This window comes from Scophthalmus maximus, chromosome 22, assembly GCF_022379125.1.
Source record: "Scophthalmus maximus strain ysfricsl-2021 chromosome 22, ASM2237912v1, whole genome shotgun sequence".
Taxonomy (NCBI): domain Eukaryota; kingdom Metazoa; phylum Chordata; class Actinopteri; order Pleuronectiformes; family Scophthalmidae; genus Scophthalmus; species Scophthalmus maximus.
Genome location: NC_061536.1, coordinates 2,514,636 through 2,535,887, shown reverse-complemented (window position 1 = coordinate 2,535,887; position 21,252 = coordinate 2,514,636). Strand labels below are relative to the sequence as shown.

Below are 21,252 nucleotides of genomic sequence, written 5' to 3'. Positions count from 1 at the left end.
TGCAACAAATAACATTAGAGACGAGGTCTAAAGGTAATTTAGATCAAATCATCTATCTCCATCATGTATTAATGGTGGTTACATGTGCAGCGCTTAAGTCCAAGACAAATTTCCCCACGGGGACAATAGAGTGTATTGTTTCAAATATACATAGAAAATAAACAATTAAATATAAAGAAAGCAATTATTTTAATAATTTTGCTACAATGCTCCTTATGATATCTTTCTTATCTACGGCCCATTATTTCATAAAGTGTGTGCATGCAGTGTGTGTGTGTGTGTGTGTGTGTGTGTGTATGTGTGTGTGTGTGTGTGTGTGTGTGTGTGTGCGTGCGCACACTCAATGTTGGGATGAGAGCAAAACAAGAGCACATGGATTGTGTTTTTTGCTTTGCAAAACATTGACACCCACTGCCAACTCTATAATCCCATTAGACTGCCGACACTGGTATGTTTGCACGTGTATGTGTGTGATGAATTTTAAAGCTCAGATCAGTTGACCTTCAGTCCCTCACCTTCAGCCACACCCCATGGATACTGCCTTCCGCGCACTCGCTGTCCATTGACCTCGATGATGGTGTTACTGCCCACTACAGCCAGGGGTAAACGATCCTGCAGAGAGAGGGGAGGGGACACAACTGTAACATGGCTCACACATCATGGCTAAAAATACACTGTGGGCTGGGGCTGTCTGTTTACATGCGTCCTTCAAGAACATTTTGAGTCAAGGATCAAACTGGACGGATATTTTGTCTATTGGTCACAAGACACTAAAAACCAAGCGGTTTGGTGCTTTTTAGTTTGATAGCGGGTTGCGTTAAGAGGAACACACCTTGAATTTCCTGACAACCTTCATCTCCTCCTCGTCCTCTGTGTCTGGGAACTCGTAGATTTTGATTTTGTGCTCCTGGATTTCTTTCATGATCTGCGCACAGCAGAGAGAAAACGGGGAGAGGCAGCATGAAATGGAAAATCCTCATGAGAGGTAATGCGGTGGAGTGAGCCGCATGTGGAACAGACGGGTCCATAAACATCAATAGTTGTACTGGAAATTAACTCTCACACACTCACACACTCACACACACACACACACACACACACACACAGGAGAGCATGCACAGAGCAGGGACAGAGACAGCTCAATACAGTAAGTATGAATTTGCATATGTCTAAATGTTATCAGTCGTGATGTATAAGATGGAGTATTCAGAAAAGGAAATACAACAGAGAGGAGGGTGTGGAAAGCTCCAGCGGCCAAGACATGACCCCATCGACACAGACATTGACTGGGCAGCACAAACAGAACTATGGACGACTGGTTGTGCAGCTGTGGTCATGGCTCATCAATACCGTCCGAGGCAGAATGTAGTTGATGTGATGAATGGGACCAGTATGAGCTTGCTTTGCCGCAACACTGTTAAGTCACATACCTATAGCTCTCCCACCATTTTGTTTATTTTCAGTACTAGTACTAGTCATCTCCTTGACATTTAAGATCAAAGTGAGCTCTCTTAGTCTTCACGTGTCCCGTTTTTGTAAAAACGCCAGCTTCTCAGCTCAGCGGAGACCTACAGTGTTCGGGACTTCCTTCATGTTGGACAAGAATCAAAAAAAAGGAAAAAGTGGATAATTGTATGGTCTGTGCTTTCCTGCAACCAAGTACATAGCTGATTCTTTCATTTCTAATGATCAGAAGTGGAAAAAAGGCAAAGAGAAACTTGGACTGTTTACTATTTAAACAAATATGTTGTATCCATGTGCAGAGGTCTGGCGAGAACGACTCTCCAGAGAATGGCGGTGATGGCTGTCATAGGCCTAAAGAGTCGTTTCTAGATGAATTACAGATTGCATACGTTTCAACACGAGGTAATATGTCGCCTGGTGTAACAGTGGGGATCACTGGCGTATTTGGAGTGGCTTATGGACAACAATGGAGCTCTGAGGCACAGACGAATGAGCTAAATCAGTTTTTGGATACATATAACCTTAGAATAGAAGGATACATTTAGTGTTTGTTTGGTCTTTGCTGACACCAAGACAAATATAGAGAATTATCAGTAATTATCAGTGGACATCCACTGATTCATCGAGCCACATAAACGCAGTAAAGACAATTGCATTCAGTCAGAAAAACACACCTGCTTCTTGAACTGTTGACACTCCTCGGGAGTCATTGTGTCGGCTTTGGCAATGAGGGGGATGATGTTTACTTTTTCATGTAATCGTTTCATGAATTCAATATCGAGGGGCTTCAGTCTGGGTGGGGGAAAAGGGAAGAGAAGAGACAGTTTAACGGTTAGAATGTCAGTGACTGGCTCTGATGTGAGGGTCTATTGACACAAAGATTCAAAAAGCTTGGACAGCGAAGGCTGCTGCTCCTCGTGAAAAAAAGACTTGGCTTTGCAGGCCGAGCTACGAGAGAAAGTCGAAGAAGGAAGTCGTGCGAGCGACAGATAATCTCTAGGGGGGGAACAATAACACAAAGTTGTTTACTACCACACTCACTGCATGACTGAATGAACTTTATTCATAAATTTTTTAATGAAAATCTGATGACTGGTCTCTGGCTACCCAGTTCACTGCGCTGCACCTATAACGATCTCCCAGAACGTAAAGAAGAGGAAGGCCAGGTGGAAAACAAATAGCTGGCTTTGTTGGCATTACTGGTGGCAGCGGATACATTGGAAAATAATTATCCCGTTTTTATATAACATAAGTTAGCACAGCAATGCAGCCAACAGTAGGACCGGTATTCCTAACACACAGAACCCCACTAAACATAAACCATATTGCAAAAAGCAGGATTCATTCCAGCCAGACAGCATTAAAGTGGCAGGACAACCAGAAACACTCTTTGTAGAAATGTCTCTGCTTTGAATGAAGATTTTCCATTATCCTGCTGTGTGTAATGTCATTTTTGAAATATGATTCATGTTTTGTTTTTAGGATTTTTTTTTTTTTATAGCACACTCCTTCTTGGAATGAGCGTTGTTTGGAATACCAGTCCTCCTATTGTTATATGGGTATTTATACATGGTATAGACTCTTATGGATATATGGACTATAAAGACATTTAAAGGGTTGATTGGAAAATGTCTTTTTAATCCCTGCGCTGTGCGTTTGGTCATATAATATGCGTCTGAATGATTTCAAAGTCTGTTTAAGGTTGTTCTTGGCAGTTTCCACGTTCATGGTAGTTGATTTAATCCCACTAACATCAGCCACCATAGGCTCCATCCGCGAGAGCTAGGCTGTGGACAAATGTTTGGGTTGGGAGGGTGTCAAGGAGGTAAGGTCCACTCTTCTCAGTTACACAAAAATGCGTATTTAAAAAGGAAAATGTAGCAGAACTGATGGAGAATATTGAAAAACAGCTGATGTACCCACATGCAACAGGATGACAGCATTAGGTACAGATGGTGCATTTATCATACAGGGCAGAGAGTTGAAAACACATTGTTATCAAATGTCCAACAGTAAATCACATGAAGCACAGAGGTGATGACACTTCTTATTGTCTCAGTAGTTGGATTTAGATTAAGGTTTCATTTTAGCTTGGCTTTGTAATCATTTAAATAATATATCTGTATCGGCTGTGCTGATGCAATCACACAATGGAAAGCAGTGACAAAAAAAAACCTAACAAATTCTATTATATCTTTGTTTTTGCGGCCGGAGCTGGGATTTTGTTTATTTCTTTCGACCGTGTTTAGATTATTCAAACTGATCTATTAAAATATTGTGTTGTATTCATTAATTTCTTTTAAAATAGTCAGATCAGCCAGTACGGTCCCTCTTGTGTTCCGTTTGGCAAGTCAGTTTGTCTCTGTTCACTCATTTTGTTCTGTTCAGTTATTATTCATGTTTTGACGATAGTGTACTACTGCCTGAGACTAGCTCTGTTGTAAAGTTTGTATAATAACATTATATTTTTCATTTTGGGTAAATAAAGACCCTCTTTCATGAAAGTCAACCGGTGACTCCTCGTGCCTGCCAGCTCAGTCCATCACAGTATGATTTCTTACTTTTTGACTCACACACAGTTGGAAGATTGTTGCTTGCAATATAAAGTGAACACTTCCCGGTCCTTGGGTACAAGAAGAACACAGTTGAGAGTCCTACAGTTCTGTGTAAGAGTTGGATGGTCAGGTAATGTGGACATAGTGTTGACAAGTTCAAACATTCCCTCAGTTACTGGCAGGTTCACTTGTGGTGAGTGAAGCCACATTTGCTTGCATACCAGACACAGGACAACAAGACACATGCAGATCGTAGCAGCTTGCAGCCACAACATCCAATGGAAATGTGAGAGGGAATCTGATGGTTACTATGGTTATTGTAACATTTACGCCTTCATTTGTTCAGCTTCGACCTGGATGAACTGGGTACATTCCAGTTCAACTGCAGATTTTTATTAAGTAAACAAGAATCTGCACAATGCTGGCTGTAATAAACAAACTGGAGTATTAATCAGGTTTCATTAAAAAAAAAATTGATGTCACAAACAGAAAATTTACCATTATAAAAACTTTATATTAAATAATGTTATTTAGCACAGCATTTTCCATTTACTGAATCAAGAATTCCATCTAAAAGCAGGACCGTCTGACTAACATGTCCTGACTTTTTGTCACTAGTAAGGGTAAAGCTTCATTTACACCAGATCCCGCATTTCCTTTAGTACTACTTGGTTATTTTACAGGACACAGGGAGTGACCACCTTAAATATGTGGACCAATCAGGTCGCAATACAGACTGACATCACTCATTGAGTCAGTGACTTCATAGTCATACCCTGTATCTAACTGCCTGGTTCACACCTACATCCTCGAAGCTTCAAGTCCGTAACACAGGGTTGCTGCTGTTGTTGTTGTTGTTGTTATTGTTATTGTTACAAACCGTTTAGTCAAGCCAAGAAAACCTACTATGACATCATCAGGAGTTATTTGACTTAATGAGTCTCAGAACACATGATACAACTGCAATGGCTGAGCACCACGACCCCTCCCTCATAAACCGATCCTCCCCTGTTAACAAACATATCCCGCCTGAAGCTGTGAATTCAGCACTTTTTGTTAAGATGCCAAGGCTAAGAATATTCTGACGTTTCACTGACACACACAGCTCCAGAGCAGATGTTAAAAGAGACTGGTACCATATGGTGCTTTTCATTTGCCAAGAGAGCCAACAAGGCTGTGGTTTCCCCACAAAGGCTCAGTGTGCGCCGGCACGCTCTACAGCACTGGACTGCACAACCACCTTTTGTTGTAGGCAGCACAGTGCGGCATGGTGAGTAAGAACAACCTCATCTGTGTGTATGCATGCTTGGCAGCGGCCAGGGCCAAGACACAGGCATCTGTAGGTCAGTGAGCTCAGGACAGATTACACAAGTGTTGTTTCTGCCTGGTCAGCTGGCTGGAGGCCACAGGCAGAGGGAGCTGGGTTTGGTCAACTTACCTCCTGGCCTTCTGAGAAAGAGGCAGCAGGGGAGCAACACTGACACACAGCAGCTGAAATCTACAGCTCTGTTGCTAACTTCTCATGTGAGTCCATGATGTGGCAGCCCGCAAAAAAATGCTGGCTGATCCTTAGTGTGGCTGGTATGTGACCCACCCTTGATGACACAGTGACTGCAGCACACCCCTAAGTAATCTGGGATGTGATCTGGATGTGTGGGAGGCTGCAAGCTAGCTCCTCATCTATCCATAAAGAGCAGCAGCCATTTGTTTCAGTTTACTATCAGTTTATTATGACATATCTACTTCTAGTTAATGAGTGTGGTCAATTGTCTGAGATCGAATCCACACAATGTTTACACAAAATAAAAAAAGGGAAATCAGCCCATGAGCCACAATACATAAAAAAAGATCTGCACATCTGTTAGAAACTAACTTCTGAAGGTGAAAATCAAGGTTTATGTTGTTAAATATATCTGAAAGGTAATTATGAATCTAATAATAACCACTGTACATCTGGGAAACATCCTGTGCAGATTACAGCCAAACAAAGAATGATGACTGTGCCAGTGTAATGTTGGCAATCACACTCTGGTTCATGTGCCATATGTTCTCGTGAACAAACCCTGCAATTGAATGAATGGTACTCTAGTGGGCGTGTTTAAGACACACCTTGTCAGGTAACTGGCGATGGGGAGGAATGTTCAATCCCACACTGCTACTGGTAAAATATCTCCTGTGAGGTTCCTCATTGACATGTCATAGGTCCCGTTTTCTTTTCCCACTAAATGTATCCTCTCAGATGAATCATTCATACATACAAAAGTTCCTTTTCACTGGATTGTAAATGACTCTTTGCCCCAGAAAACAGTTAGCCAGGGTGATTTAAAGACTCTTTATGATCACAGACTGGATGCGAGGTAACTTTCTCCAACTAAACAAAGCCAAGTCTCAAGTTCTTATCATTTGAACTCGAGACTCATCTATCAAGACATGGAAAATCTGTAACAAGTTGTCAGGGTATGTTAAACACGCTGCCAAACATCTGAGTGTCATTTTTGATCATCAAATCATTTTCAGTTAATTCTACCTTCCTGAACTTGCTTGTTTGGCATTTGAACCTGCATAACTATTTTTCCCATCATCTGTGTTCTACATCTGTGTCACGTGTTCTTACAAGGCCCTGGAAAGCTGCAACTTCTGTAATTTTTAAATTTCCTTTCTCAGTAAAGGGACTTGACCTGAGGTCTGGTAATTGATGAGCTTTAATAAAGCCACTAACTAATTCTGGAAATTATTATGGCTAATTTAATGCTGTTCTGAACTTTAGCTACTGTCTGACTACATTACAGACTATTTATTGGCAACTGTCTTTTTGTTTCAAGCAAAAATGACATACTTTATTTGGTTGTGCATCTTTTTGATAGTAAATTTAAAATCCTTCAGACTGCTGCTCGAACAAGAAAAAGGAATCCTGTAGGTGCAGATTTTGTCACAGTCATGGCCAAGCCTAGAGTTAATGCTTGGGTTTCTAGTATGTCCATTTCATCTGTTGCTCCTGGGTGTGTGTGTGTGTGTCTCTCTGACTCTGGATGTGTGTGAGTCTGTGTTGTGAGCGTGGTGCTCTTCTCACTCTCCCGGCTCTCGGGTTGCCCATCAGCCCGACATCAGCCCAACAGTACATCAACCCCCCCGGCTCTTCATCCACTCATGTCCACATTGTTGTTTCAGCCAGTGGTGGTGGGTCACGTTCTCAGGCCACACAGAGCTGTGCATTCTGAGCTTTGACTCTAGTTTTGTTTGGAACACTGAACTAATCCTCGCCTCCCTGCGCCACAGGATCTCTGCATGCCTGCCCATTTTCGTGCCTGCCGATCATCACCCAGCCACGCTCACGGCACTGCTTCGCTAACCCCCAGCTTCTCCTTAGTTCCCCACTGAGAACAGACAATAAACCTATTCTTTTGAATTCTAACTGAAGGTGTTAGTTAGATGGTTGTTTAGGTGTTGTTTAGGTTCAAAAACTTAATCGGAACATTTTTTGTTTTGGGATATTGTGATGAACATATTTTACTTTGACATTTTACAAATTAAAAACAAAAGTCAGTTCAACATCATCTAAGGCTAATATAATAATGTAAAAGAAACCTTAAAATAGGTTGTTAAACGACCCTTTTGTTAAGTAGGACCCCTGTAGTACCTACCCATGTCCAGATGGGGCAATGAAATACAGGCAGCATTGCACTCTGCTGTCTGGCATCAGTCGCCTGTTGACCCTGGACTCTGCATTGAGGAAGTCCTCAAACTTGCTGTCGATGTGGTCGATGACCGGCTGCCAGCTGAGGACCGCACATTGTTAACATCACTTTCAGGTACAGCGTTGCGGTAACTCGTATTAACCCATAAAAGACAGCCAAGCTCACCAGTCACTGTTGTCTACAGCATCACCGAAGCCAGGGGTGTCGACGATGGTGAGCAGGAGGTGGACTCCTCCTTCCTTAACCAGAACCTTTGACTGTTCCACCTGCAAGGACCGAGAACGGCAAATCAGTCGGTAAATTTGGAAGTAATTACAAAAATAACTTTATTTTCCAGCCTGCATTTGCATGTCACCCTTTGTAAACCTATGGGAAACATGTAAATGTGCAGAAATGATTTAGAGGTGTGATCAAATCAGTGACAAAACAGCGTGGTTACAAAAAGACTGATTTAATGAACATTCGAGTTGAGATTCAAAGCAGAACACTGTAAATCTCAGCACCCAAAGGTCCCACAAAACTGATGTTGCTAATGGTGAAATGTTCAAGTTAATATGTAAAATTGTTTGTTCTGATAGCAGTGTGAGGAGTTTTTCACAAAAATATATTGTTTAGTCTGAAGTAAACACTTCAGATGGTTGAACATGATGTGATGTCATGATGAATAATTCATTTAAGATGAAATATTATGGAAAAATCCATTTTCAGTGTTTGTGCACATATATGTGTGCATCTGTGGAGCCTCCCGGCCCACAAACAAAGACCACCCTGTCTAAACCCTACAGCCTGGCTCTTAACAACTGGTTGAGATTTGTCTCCCACTGTGATGTCACAGTTGGAGTCTTTAGTGGTAACCCCACCTGCAATCTGAGAATCTCCACTTTTCTGGTAAGGGCCGTGACATTTCCTGCACATTTTGGAATCGGTTGACACATCACAACAGACTGGGCCCGCTGCCCAATCACAGCAGACTTGGGTTTATCGGGAGGGGGGGGCAAAAAAGAAATCCAGGCATTTTAGACAGAGGGTGAAAAGAGGAGCTGCAGGAATGTGCAGTATGAGAACACTGATGCCTTTTCTGAACATTTGAGCATGTAACCTTTTCAAGTGGTAGGTAACACAAATTAAACGTATGAACCTGAATATGAGCATAGTATGTCACCTTTTTGAAGGGACTCAAAGATTCCAAAATGACAGGGTATGAAATATCAGATGATTTTCCTAAGGAGGCCTGACCACTGGCCTAAAGCGGGCTACTCCTCTACAAGCTCGGTGGAAGGATAGGATACACTGACAGACCAGAAGTAAAACAGCGTTGAAAACCAATGAATCACAGCCAGCTCAGACCGCTGTGTTTTTCCTTCCACGGAGCACACGAGCCTCAGGCGGACTGAGGCTGTCGGACATCAGAAAGGCCTGAATGTGAAATTGATCAGCTTCTTGAGAGGCAGAACTCATGATCGGCAGATGAACTCTGATTTAATCAGCGGATCTGAACCGGATCTGACAGCTCTGTCATATGAGCAACTCTGAGATTTCACAGACCGATTGAGATCCACACAGGCCCAGGCTCACACAGCAGTTACCAGACAAACATTGACAATGCATCACTCTGTAAAAGTAAATATGTAAAAATGCAAAGACTTTGACTGCATCCAAGTCAAAACAAACATTTTCTTTTGAGCTGATGACTTCAGAATACAAATAATGTGATTAGTAATGTGGTTAAGTTCCAGTCTGTTCCAACTCTCCATGTAAAAGTTCAAGTTGATGAACTCCTTACAGCGTTTACGTAAAATAAAAAAGATTTAAAAAAAAGAATACTATGCGATTCACATCTCAATTACAAAATAGTTAAAATTATAAGAGGTATGCAGGCCAGATGCTGCTGCACAACAGGATGAGTCAAGTCACATGAAGGAAGTGAATCCTGCTGGTTGGCCATGTACCAATGTGACATGTGTCATAACGATGCTTCAAATGTGGATTAAACAGCATGTGTATCTGACACGTTGAAATAACACAGCTGTGGACTAGCTCATCTCACACACCCTGTTTTTTTATGAGCTTTTAGCTCCAAGTATTGCAAGTCGTGGATAAAAAATATAAAGTCTGTCAGTTTAATTTATTTATATGAATGAAGGTCAGTTTGGATTTGAAACACTATGATGTTTCACTCTGTTGGATTTGTTTGGACTGCAGCAAACCCATCCTTCTCCAATGTCATTGCCCATCACAAGATTTCGCTGTACACATAATCATATGCAAATTCAGTAGTCATCGCTGGACCCTATTGAGGCTGGGATGAAAATGTGTGCACTCTCCCTAGACCAACAACTGGTGATTGGTCAGATTGTCTTGTTCAATATTTGTTTGTTTATATTATTTATATAGAATGTCTACTTATAATCTCTGTACAAAACCCTCCATACTCCTTATCTGTCACTGTAACCCTGCACTTTGGTATTTAATGCTTCTTTTGCACTTCGGGTTGGATGTCAACTGCATTTCATTGGTTCTGTACTTGTACTCTGCCAAATGACAATAAAGTTGAATCTTATCTAATCTAATCTATATCTATTAGATTTCCAGCAAATTTACAATCACATCATCACTATTGCAATACAAAATTTAAAGTACTGGTAATTTATAATAGATTTTATTCAGTGCATGCAGTCATGTATTTAGTGTGTAAAAGGTCCTTTAAGGTTTGTTTCAGCTGTTGCCTGTCCGATCTATCACACACCTAATTCCTGGGCAAAGCTTTTGTGGTAAACATCAACCCCAGTGACTCCCACCCACCACTTACTGGGGTGTCTTGTGTACTGTAATCTACCACAGGCTGAGTGTTTTTAAACTCACCTCCTGGGTGTCTGTGTGACTCATCGGGAAAAAAATCATAATGCCAAGAAGACACTGCAATATCTTAAAAACCTTCGTAACCAGAATGGCACTCAATACAGCGCATATCTCCATCAAGGATGCACAACAGTCCCTCTATGAAACCACATTTAAATCCGCTAGAGCCTGATTTTTATCTGGATCTGCACCATATTGCACAAACTGACAGATCGGAACAAATCACATTTACATAGTAACCAAGTGGGTGAAATGCTGAGTAAACAGCAGTTAAGAATCCCGCAGTGTTCCTCTTTTTCTTCTGCACAACAGGATGAGTCAAGTCTCAGACATGGCTATTACCCAGACATGCTACCCTCAGACAGTGAGCTCATGGGAAAAAGGAACAACAACGCTGCCTACATCATGTCGCACAAGGACGCTAAAGTTAAACGTCAATACCAACTGTCCCCAACTGTGTTTAACTGGATCACAGGTCATACAGGCATCAAAGCTGCAGGTTTGATTCTGCCAAGAATGGCGTTGCCAGAGTGACACACAATGTTTGAGACTTGCAGTTTATGCCCCGGTCCTCAGTCTTTGATGTCATTGGGCAGTGACGGTGCAAACGATAAGGGGTTGGCAGTTTCCTCAACCAGAGCTCACAGCTGCATAGTTTTACTGAAAATGCCTTTTGAAGAGTGAAAGGTGATACTGTTGGTGTGAAGGAGCATCAACAGTCTTTCTCTCCCACTCTCCTGTCTTGTGCCTTTCACAGGGGAGTACAAGTGTTCACTTTGGGTCAATGTACAGTAGATCAGCTGCAAGTTGAGCATCTTCCCTTCACCTGTTCCTTGTGATCTACTGCTTTGCTCTAAATCTCCTCTAATCCTCAGCAACACACTGAGGGACTCCGTCTGCCCTCGCCCTACTGCTGCTTCCAATTTGTTAACCTTCCCATTACACCTCCTCAGCTTAAATGAGATTTAGACTGTTTGTTCTCAGACTGAATGTTGGAGGACATCTCAAGCTTGTCACTGTATTCTTCTACGCCCAAATCAATGCTTGAAATGAGTTGTACTATATGTGAATGTGTTGCTTGTTTATCCTTCCCCTTTGTTTTTTTCTCCCTCCAGAAGCCACATAATAATTACATCTCGAATAACTGTGACCACTTTTTCCCCCAGTCATACCCAAGAATGTGATGAAACCCAGGGGAAATGCTGTGTGCAATAGAATCCTGTTCATTATGAAAAAAAGGAGAAAGATTGCCAGTCAGACTGACAGAGCGGGTGTTACGTGTTGAAGGTGATAGGCCAGGGCTCACGCCTCTGTTGTTTTTAGTTAATAAGGCTTGCTTAGGCTGGAGCGCATTCGAGGACAGGGACTTGGTGATTAGTCAGCAAACTGCCTTGTGCATTGAGCTCAGTCCTGTCTGACCAATGTACAGACAATGCTTAGCTTTAAATATCACAAAAGTGCCAAGAGAAAAAAAACGTCCAATGACCAGCATTTTTCTGGATGGAAACACCTTGTTGATGAGAGAGAATGGTCAGACTGGTTGGAGATAAAAGAAAGTCTACGGTAACTCAAATAGCTAGTCAATAACAATGTGATGAGCAAATCATCATGCTGCAAGGCTCTACAACGAAGAAACACAGAAAAACCCTGCAATGAAAGTTTTTGTTTTTTTTTACTTTGAGAACTGTACAGAATAATACGAATCACTGACAAACGAATAAGTACCAACCAACAATCAATATTTCACATCTTCTGCTGCCCATTTCATTTTCAGGTCAGATGTACAGGTTGTGAAAGTTGATTAGGCTGGCATTGTCAATAAATTTAGAAGCTACCACTAAAAACTGTTGGAATTCTGGCTTTACACCTAACTTTGTAAAGAAAATGGTAAAAATAAATAAACTTATGTTTCAGGACGCTTTAATCTTAATCTCAGTCATTACTGAGCAATATTATTATAACATGGTGAGATAATTTTGTCAAAGGTAATTACGCTAATAATAATGGGCAGAGCAACAGACATCCACTTTTGGGACATAGATAGATTTTTAGCTTTAACTTGCACAATTTCATAGTGCACAAATACACCATGGCTCAATATAGACACCCAAAAGGCTCCATATCAATAAAAAGAATTACAAGGTCAATAAATGGTGAAATGGTACAAAATATATATTTTTTAATTCTACACACGATTATGAAATGTCATTTAATCCTGCTTCTTTTTACAATGAAAGTGTTAATCAGTTTTGATTCCAGATTTTCCCGTGAAACAATCCAATGACATTGGCCAATTTGAAATTCTTACATTTTGCCTTCAGCTTACAAACTCTTGTCTTTGATAAAGCAGATTGACCAGTTTCACTGGGTGGCGACAGCAAGAAGGAGCAGCCTCACAAAACAAAATCTCACCCTGCAACTATTCAGCTGAGAGCAGTGACACAGAGAGAGAGAGAGAGAGAGAGAGAGAGAGGGGGCACACCTGTGTTGTAGCAGCCTCAGGCTCTGACACTTAAACTGGCAAGTGTCAGTTTCAATTAACTGAAACACCTTTCGACTCTTTACAAGATTAAAAAAAATTAGGGGTTGTGTCAAAACCAGCAGAGAGGGTAAATAATGGAAGTACAACGGTGTTGACACACAGAGAAGGAAGGCGTGGTCTCCTCCTGCAGGAAATAGAAAACATTACCTTCACAGTTTTTTTTATTCTGTGTGAAGGACCGGGGTATTCAGCGGAGTACAGTTCCGTCAGAAAGAGTGAGTTGATCAGCGTCGACTTCCCAAGGCCAGATTCCCCTGAAAGACAAAAGACAGAGCCAGGGTGAACACAAGAGATGCATTCCATGCTATACTTGTTTTTTTAATCCTCTTTTTCATGCCAGATTTACACCCTACACAACACAATCTGTCCAGATGTTTATCAACTCCATTACTACTGAAGTCGTTTGCTGTCGGACATTCTTTACATGTTTGAGATTCAAAACTTTCAGTGCAGGAAATGGCCCCCCTTAAACCTTGTTCTTCTTCTTTTTCTTTCTAAAGACCCAAGCATTAACATGAGACAAAGGAAGAGACGGACAAGGTGGAAGTTCTAACCTCCAAAATTCTTTCCTGTCTGCATTTCAGGAATCTAATTAGGAATCAGGGGAATTGAGGAGAGGGGAAGGAAGATTTTAAACCACCACAGCCATGAAATCTCACTAAAACAAAAGGAGGGAAAACTGAAATCAAAGGCCGCAGACTGTGTTCTCAATCTTCTTATGCAGGTCCAATCTTGATTATAACACAGATGTTGACAGACTGATATCAGATCATTTGGGATTAAAAGATCTGTAACATCACTTCCCGATGATTCACTTACTGCCTTGATTTGTTATCCCTGATCCCTCTCAGTTACAATAACATTTTACTCATCAGCTACACAGCACAGATTCCTAGCATCTGCTAAACACAAATGTGACGGCAATTTTATTTAGAGAAGCCAGTGACTACATATAAAGATGGACAACTCGTCTACATTTCCTCACACTGCGCAAAAAGCCAAAAAATCTCGCATACAGGCACCGCCATCTTGCGCAGGCGACTTCTGCCAGAATCTGTGCAGAAGTGATGGTGGAGTCCAGTCAGAGTATCGAGGTTCTTTAATTACAACAGATGTATTTTTGAATGGAGCGAGTAAAACTAAAGTCTCTTGCAGAGCGTTGCACTATGGGTCGTTTGTAGGTTCATTGTGTTGCTAGGCTAGCGAGTGTTTAAGTCTGCCTATAGTGAGTCTTTCATTTCAATAACTCAGTTTAACCTGTAGGAGTTTCTGAAGACTGGTGTCAAAATTGTTGACGAGCAGCATATATTAACATTCACCTCCAACTTTTGGCGGTAATCAATGAATTACCCAAGACATTTACGGAAAAAAATCTGGTTCTTTTTTTTAGCTTGAATAATAACAAAAACTCTGCGAGATCCAGGAGTGCCTGGCTGTGTGTAATCCAAAACCATCAGCAGTGTGCCTGGGAGGACTGGGCTGAGCAGCTGAACAAAAGCTTCAGTGTGAGGGAAGAGGCAGTCATACGCTGGTCTGGCACTGCAGCCAAAGAGCCGCTCCTGACCTTTACAAGTGGCCTGGGGCAAAATGGACCACAACTGCCAACAGCTAAGCTCCCCAATGCTCCATGGGAGGAGGGCGGTACGATGAAGAAATCATCACACAATAGGATCCTTCACTCAACGCACACTCGCAGTCATAAGTATTTTCCTAAGAGGGCAGAGCCAAATTTGTCTTGCAATCTCAATGGACACAATCCAGCGATTATAACTGGTCTGTGACGAAACATGCAAGACCACGGTAAACAATTCTTCGAGGCTGAAAGGGAACAGAAAACTACAGGCTCCTGATGGTTACCAGGGTGAAGCTGTGGTTCTGTGCAAACTGTGGGCGAAAATGCACGTGATAAAAAACGCCAGCTTGACTTAAGGAAGCTAAGAGCTGACAAGAGCAGCAGGACTGAGATACTGAATCAAGTCCATGTCTGGGTCGGGTGTAAGCAGAGGGAAAACGACGAGCTCTGGTTATACTAGAACCAAACTCATCAAACAGAGTTATGATGATGATGGTGGTGGTGGGTTGAGTGAAGATGCTTATCATGGTTGGTCAGAGCTGTGGTCGCTTGTTTTTCGAAGGGAGGCGGGTTGTGAATCTGCCGCAAGACTCCAACCAGCAACAGCTGTCGAGATGTGAGCGAGATGATAAGTGGCTTTGACTGACTGAAAACATTCCCCACCCCTGCTGCTCCCTCCCAATGTATGAAATCTGACCCACAGCGCAACACTGATATTATGATATTCAGCTGAATGAACTATCACACAAAAAAAGCAAATGGCAGCCGCCGAAGCAGTAGGTGCAAGTACGCTGCTTGCGCCACATTTTGAACCATATGGCTGAGGGAGAGGGATGGTTGGAGGGAGGCAGCGTGTTTTGTTTGGGTGTGGCGCATTTTCATTGCAAATCTTATGACAACAAACACAAGTTGTTGTTTGTCACGGTGCACTCAAACATGACCAAGAATTAAGCGTGGGAAAAATATGCTCACAGTTCAAATGAGCTATGCATCCTGAAGTAAATGTGACAGTTGGACCATCTTCTTTGTTTGGCCGCTGGTCTGTAGACAGCTCACTGCCCCAGTTGCCACTAGCCAGATGATTTACTATGATGGGTAAATTCCTCGTTCACTCTCATTCCTCTCTAACAGGTAACACTTGTCAGACTTCAGTCTTTTTGAGCTCATTGTCTGCGACGAGCGCAATGCGTGGCCATTCAACACATTTTCCAAGAAAATGTGTTGAATGGCCACGCATTGCGCCTTTGAGGCCGATTTTCGGTGACTGTCTATAGCCTAGCAACACTCGCACTCGCTCGCCTAGCAAGATAGTTATGCTACAAATAAACCATGATGCAACATTAAAATTAGCAAGAAGTGAAGTGCCTCTCCTGCACGGCTAACGGCAACGTCAGCCAATCACACTGCAGCAGCGGAGGCGGTGCCAGACTCTGCTCTGGTTCAGTGGTAGTTTACCCAATCTCACTAGCTGCTATGTCCTTCTTTTGCATCACCCTTCGAGTAATTATGTGCAGTAATACAGGGGGGTCAGATGCGTTTAGGAGTTTTCATCCTCATCTCCTCTATGATACTTAGCAGTAGTAAGGTTAATTTAGATTAACTGTAAAACTTCTTAGTAAGAAATTATAATTTTCTAGAAAAAGTGAAAGGGTCAAATATGTTCAAACAGACAACTAATATATTGAAAGATTGATTGAACTTTGTAATAAGTACAGGGATCACTATACTGTTACATCACTCAGCACAATTCAGAGATTCAAATCATTTTCCAAGAAATCCTCAATGACATAAGACTGGTAAGTCAGAGGGCGATCACACTGGAGGTCGACTAGTTCCTCTCTATGGAAGTCTGCGTTAAAACATCACATGTTTTAAAGGTGAATTTTAATTCTAATTTATGGCGCCTTAGAGGACAACAATGTTGATTTCATCAATTCCTTTTTCTTCTGAATCATAATGGAGACAAACACTGATGCTGGCTTCAGATTCAAAGGCTTGGGTAAATTAAGTTATGTTCCACTCAAATTCAAAACACGAGTTTTGAATTTGTAATACTTCTCCTCCAATAAATACTACAATTTGCACTGCATCAGATTAGCTCTATATCAAAAACCACTACACCTAGACTGGTCAAATTTCGACTAAATTAAGGAGGCAACAGTAATTACTCTTTAAAACGGTTTCTTATATGTGAACCCTTTATTATATTTGTGACCAGCCTGTACTAAGAAGCAAGTTCAACATACCCAGGATGTTTTTGTTTGGCCGTCCTGATAAAATGTTCTACGAAATTGGAGGCAGAGTCATTTAATACAAGCAACATCATCAGAGACATGAATAAAGGTCTTTATGAGAAGAAACACTGATACCAGCAGGTACATTTGGTATAAATCATTTTGAGGCAGATGTGAGCACAGCAACAGTGATGCATTTAAAAAACAAAAATGTATCAATGTGGATGTAGCCTTAGTGGTAGGATGGCCTACAGCAGATTAACAATACATATATTCCATCATACTGTTACAGTTTAGCACATTATACCCTCACCAATCTGACTTCATCTGTTCCCTGAACCCTTATTTCAGCTGCCAGCTGTTACACATTTCTGACGGTTTGCTGTCAGCAAAAGGAAAAGACTGGAATGTCAAATTCATTTCCCAGAATGACACAATATCTTTCAGGACATTGTGCTGTTTCGCTCGTTTCCCGTGGGATTTCCAGGACTGGAAAACAGAGTTTTCCAGGACACACGGTATCCGGATTAATACAGCGGTCCAGTGTTAAGCACAGAGAGTTTCATGAGAATCCTTCATGTCAGTTAATTGAACAAGGATAAAGAAGTCATTCATTGTCATTACAGCCAGGCGTCCCAGTCGCAGCACCACAGAAGACAATCTCACTGAGCAGGCCCTTCAAGCCCAGGCCCGCTGGCTCGCTGCATCGCTCACTTTGCAGCCAACTCACTTCCTTTAAAGGAAATTTCCAGCAGCTGTGTAAACGACGGGGGTTTATGCAAAGGCACTTCCCACTGTATGGAAGAGGCTGGTTGTGGGGAAGCAGGTAAGTCTGACTCGCAAGGGAGGGCAGCCCCCGTCAGGTTAATTCATGTGACAGGGCTTCCAAAACACTGGGCTGATAATGTGGAGGTGAAATGGATATGGCTTTTAGATTATGAAAAGGGAAATTCTGTTCGTTCAACACCATCGTTTAAAAGTAGTCATCTTCTCCCCACCTCTCTGTATTTATGAATGGGACTTTCCTTTGAAACGGGGCAGGAGCCAGTAAAAGTTTAACAAGTCTGGGGTATGAAGATAAAGTGCTACACACATATCTGTTGGCGGAGCCATCCATTTTCCTCCTGAGAGCCCCTCACATTTATGGGAGAGAGCTCTTTCCAGAAAGAGACACATACCATGGAGCATTCAACTCTCAAACACAACCAGACACAATGAGCTCCAGCTGTGGTGGTCGACATCAAGGTCACTTCCTACCAATGTGTAAATCACTGCCAAATATTGACTTTGACCAACAAATAGCTCTGGCCCACTTTCACTGGTCTGCAAACAATAGCTGACCCCCCCCCACACCAACACTTAAGCATTCACAGGACCTTTGACTATTACTTAGTTAAATGCATTGCTGTGGGATACAAATTCCAAATCAGTAGTTTTGGTTGCAGATAGCCTTTATTTTTAAATAATTCTATTCTTTCCAAAGTATTAATTAGAAAATCAGCAAGAGCTGGTATGTCACTCAGTAGAGCGCATACCTCCTCCAAGGCCCAATTGTCCCCTTAAATTCAATCAAGCCGCACCACATTGCAGAATCACTGATAACAGCTCTCAAATATGCCTGAGTTATTTCATCAAGAGCCATGAATTATACCCTGGGACTTTTGTGGAAATGTCAAAATCTCACAATGTTAAAGAAAGAGATGAAAACAATTATTGAAATGGTTTCAATATGTTGCCAATATGAGGAAGTTTGCATATGTGTTGGTCCTGTGACCTTTTACATTGGTTTGCAAATAAGCCCTTGACATTTAATCCTTCATGCTAAATCCTTTTCACGACAAGTCAGGATAATTGCAACATAGTTAGGTATATGTTGGTCGAGTGCTTTTTATGGATAAGATATGCTTTACCATTCAGCAGTGAATACACCTCTCAAATTATCTGGAGCCTGGCGAGAAATCAAATAATTTGAAATAATTGTGTCAAAGGAAACCAGATAAAAAATTGGGCATTGCCATGGAGTTTTGAAAACATATGGAAACTTTTCAAAGAAGTAAAAAGAAATGTTGAAAATTCTGTTGAAACCACATTTAAAAAAATTCAGCAATCTTCTTTCCTTCCTGATTGAGTTGGGTCAGTGAAAGAATATACTCTACGGCTAGTTATTATTTTTGGTGTTTCTATGTTTTTGTATGTTCTGTTATGTAGACATAATGTATTTCTGGAGTGCGCATCTACATCTGCAGAGGTGGTCATACCATTCATGGCAGTTAACTATTATATAGAAACAATTTGTAGCAGAAATCATTAAAATCCTAATGTACGTTTTGTATTCAAATAAATTAAATCTTTGGTTTTAAATGTAAAGGAAAACATAATTTCATGCATTTCAATACTGCTCCAAATGGTCTTATGTTCCTAAGATGAAAACGTTAAGAGCACATGTTCTTAGAGAAAAAAGCAGACATCAAGTCCTGATAAATTCTCCAATATCCAATTAATCCCAGAAGCAGGGGCCTCCCCTCTCTACTTGGTAAATATGTTTTATATCACTCCCATCAACTCTGAAAACATTAAGGAAAAGAATGCACACGATCTGACACTTTGTCTACTCCAGCATGACATGTGTATGACTTTGCCAATTACCCTGCTATTCTAATTACATGCTGCACACAAAATTGCCACATAACAGCCTCTTTCCTGAGAGTGCGCAGAGGGGGGGAAACTCCAGGGCGTGACTACATGAACTCAGCCACAGGGGAGGAGAGTGCTCCGACTCTAAGGGAGACGGGCTCCTCAGCCCGGGAGGAAGGTAGACACCGAAAGCCACCGTCTCAGCAGAGAGGATGTGACATCATGCAAGCATTCGGGGTGGCTTCCTGCCCAGGTATCCCTGGACAGCGTGCAGCAGAGAGAGGAAGGGCTCTTTGGGTGCGCCTCCCTTCAGATCAGCTGCTCAGGCTTTGACTTTGGCTGCATTAATGGAATGACAGGAAACCTCCTCCCACCACACAATCCAAGAGACACAAGCCACACACACACACACAAGACGCATACACACGCACACACACACACAAAACCACAAATGCACAGAGCAGTAGTGGGCTGCCTGTGCTGCTGGATTGCAAACATTTGCTTCAAATTTGGTTTCCCAAAGTCTTGTTTTATGTGCAGCTTCTCTTCCTGGAAAAAAACTGCCTCTAAAATGTTTGGAAAGCCAACTGCTCGCACCTTCAACCACAAAGTTTCACAAAAACTCTTCTTAAGAGATTGCTCAACATATGTTCATGCACAGCAGGAGCTATAAGGAGCTACAAGTTCTCACACAGACACAGATTAGCATTATGTAGATATATCAACATCCCTTTAATACTCTAATTTGAATCAGCAGCGTGAAGCACAGTAACCCCATCAGTGTTTGTAATTTTTCAAATGAATACTTGGTCCCTGATCACAGAATTAATATGAAACAGTGACTGAAATGCAGCTCACTACGTGTTAAACAGCAGTCCCTTACAAGTTATTTCCAAGCTGCTGCTAAAATCCTGATCTCAAAACCTGTAAACAAACTATTCAGTCAATTTGTATTAGGCAGTCTAAAGTCCACACAAATGTCCAGTTCAACTGATTCTGACATTAATGTTTTCATATACAGCTCTCCTTGGGGTGATGTCTGAAGTACAGGGTTGAAGTGCATGTCTGGGAGCAGCCTTCGTCTGTCGCGCAGTGCACAGCCTCAATCTGGGTAACAAACATCTGCTCCACCTCTCTGCCAGGAGCAGTGCAGGCTGCTGTCTTGTACAAAAATTGGATGGTGTTTGACCAAAAAGTTGCTAAATTTGTCACCAGGTGCTTGCTAAAAAGGGTCTGAAAAGTTGGTAAATGTACCAACAAAACACGCTAAGTTGGAAACACAGCCTGTTAATGCCCCCTGACGAAAGGGAACGGGTCATTTTAAAACAGTAACAGCCTACTGGGAAACTCCCAGCACTCAACCAGTCGACCAATGATTTAACTTAGGCTACATCCACATTTCGAAGTTTTCGCTTCAAAGCACATCACTGCTGCTACGTTTACGCTTGCCGTTAACAGTACTCCAGAGTTTCTGAGCATTAAAAACAGAGAAGTTTGGGGCAACACTGTAGTATGGACGGACTGTAGTATGGACGGACAAAAACAGAGACATTTGGAAACAATGACAGTCCCCTGCATTCACTTCCTGTTTCTTATCAGTCACGACTCAACTACCAGCGGTGAATACAAAACGTTGCCAACACCTATGGTCAGTAAAAGTTCCACCTGGTAGGTGTTCCAAGAAAATAATTCCCTG

The 21,252-nt window shown here is 41.8% G+C and overlaps 1 protein-coding gene across 4 annotated transcripts in view; it reads right to left on the bottom strand.

Moving 5' to 3' along the window:
* The window catches only part of LOC118291757 (septin-7), a 35,360-nt gene that overhangs the window by 6,321 nt on the left and 7,787 nt on the right, over nt 1-21,252 (bottom strand). For all 4 annotated transcript variants that reach the window (XM_035620133.2, XM_035620132.2, XM_035620131.2 and 1 more), the window contains 6 exons: nt 13,263-13,369; nt 7,880-7,980; nt 7,661-7,795; nt 2,139-2,256; nt 833-925; nt 516-612 (listed from right to left, as the gene is read on the bottom strand). In XM_035620133.2, coding sequence (XP_035476026.1) covers nt 516-612; nt 833-925; nt 2,139-2,256; nt 7,661-7,795; nt 7,880-7,980; nt 13,263-13,369 — 651 coding nt within the window. The remainder of the gene's footprint in view (nt 1-515; nt 613-832; nt 926-2,138; nt 2,257-7,660; nt 7,796-7,879; nt 7,981-13,262; nt 13,370-21,252) is intronic.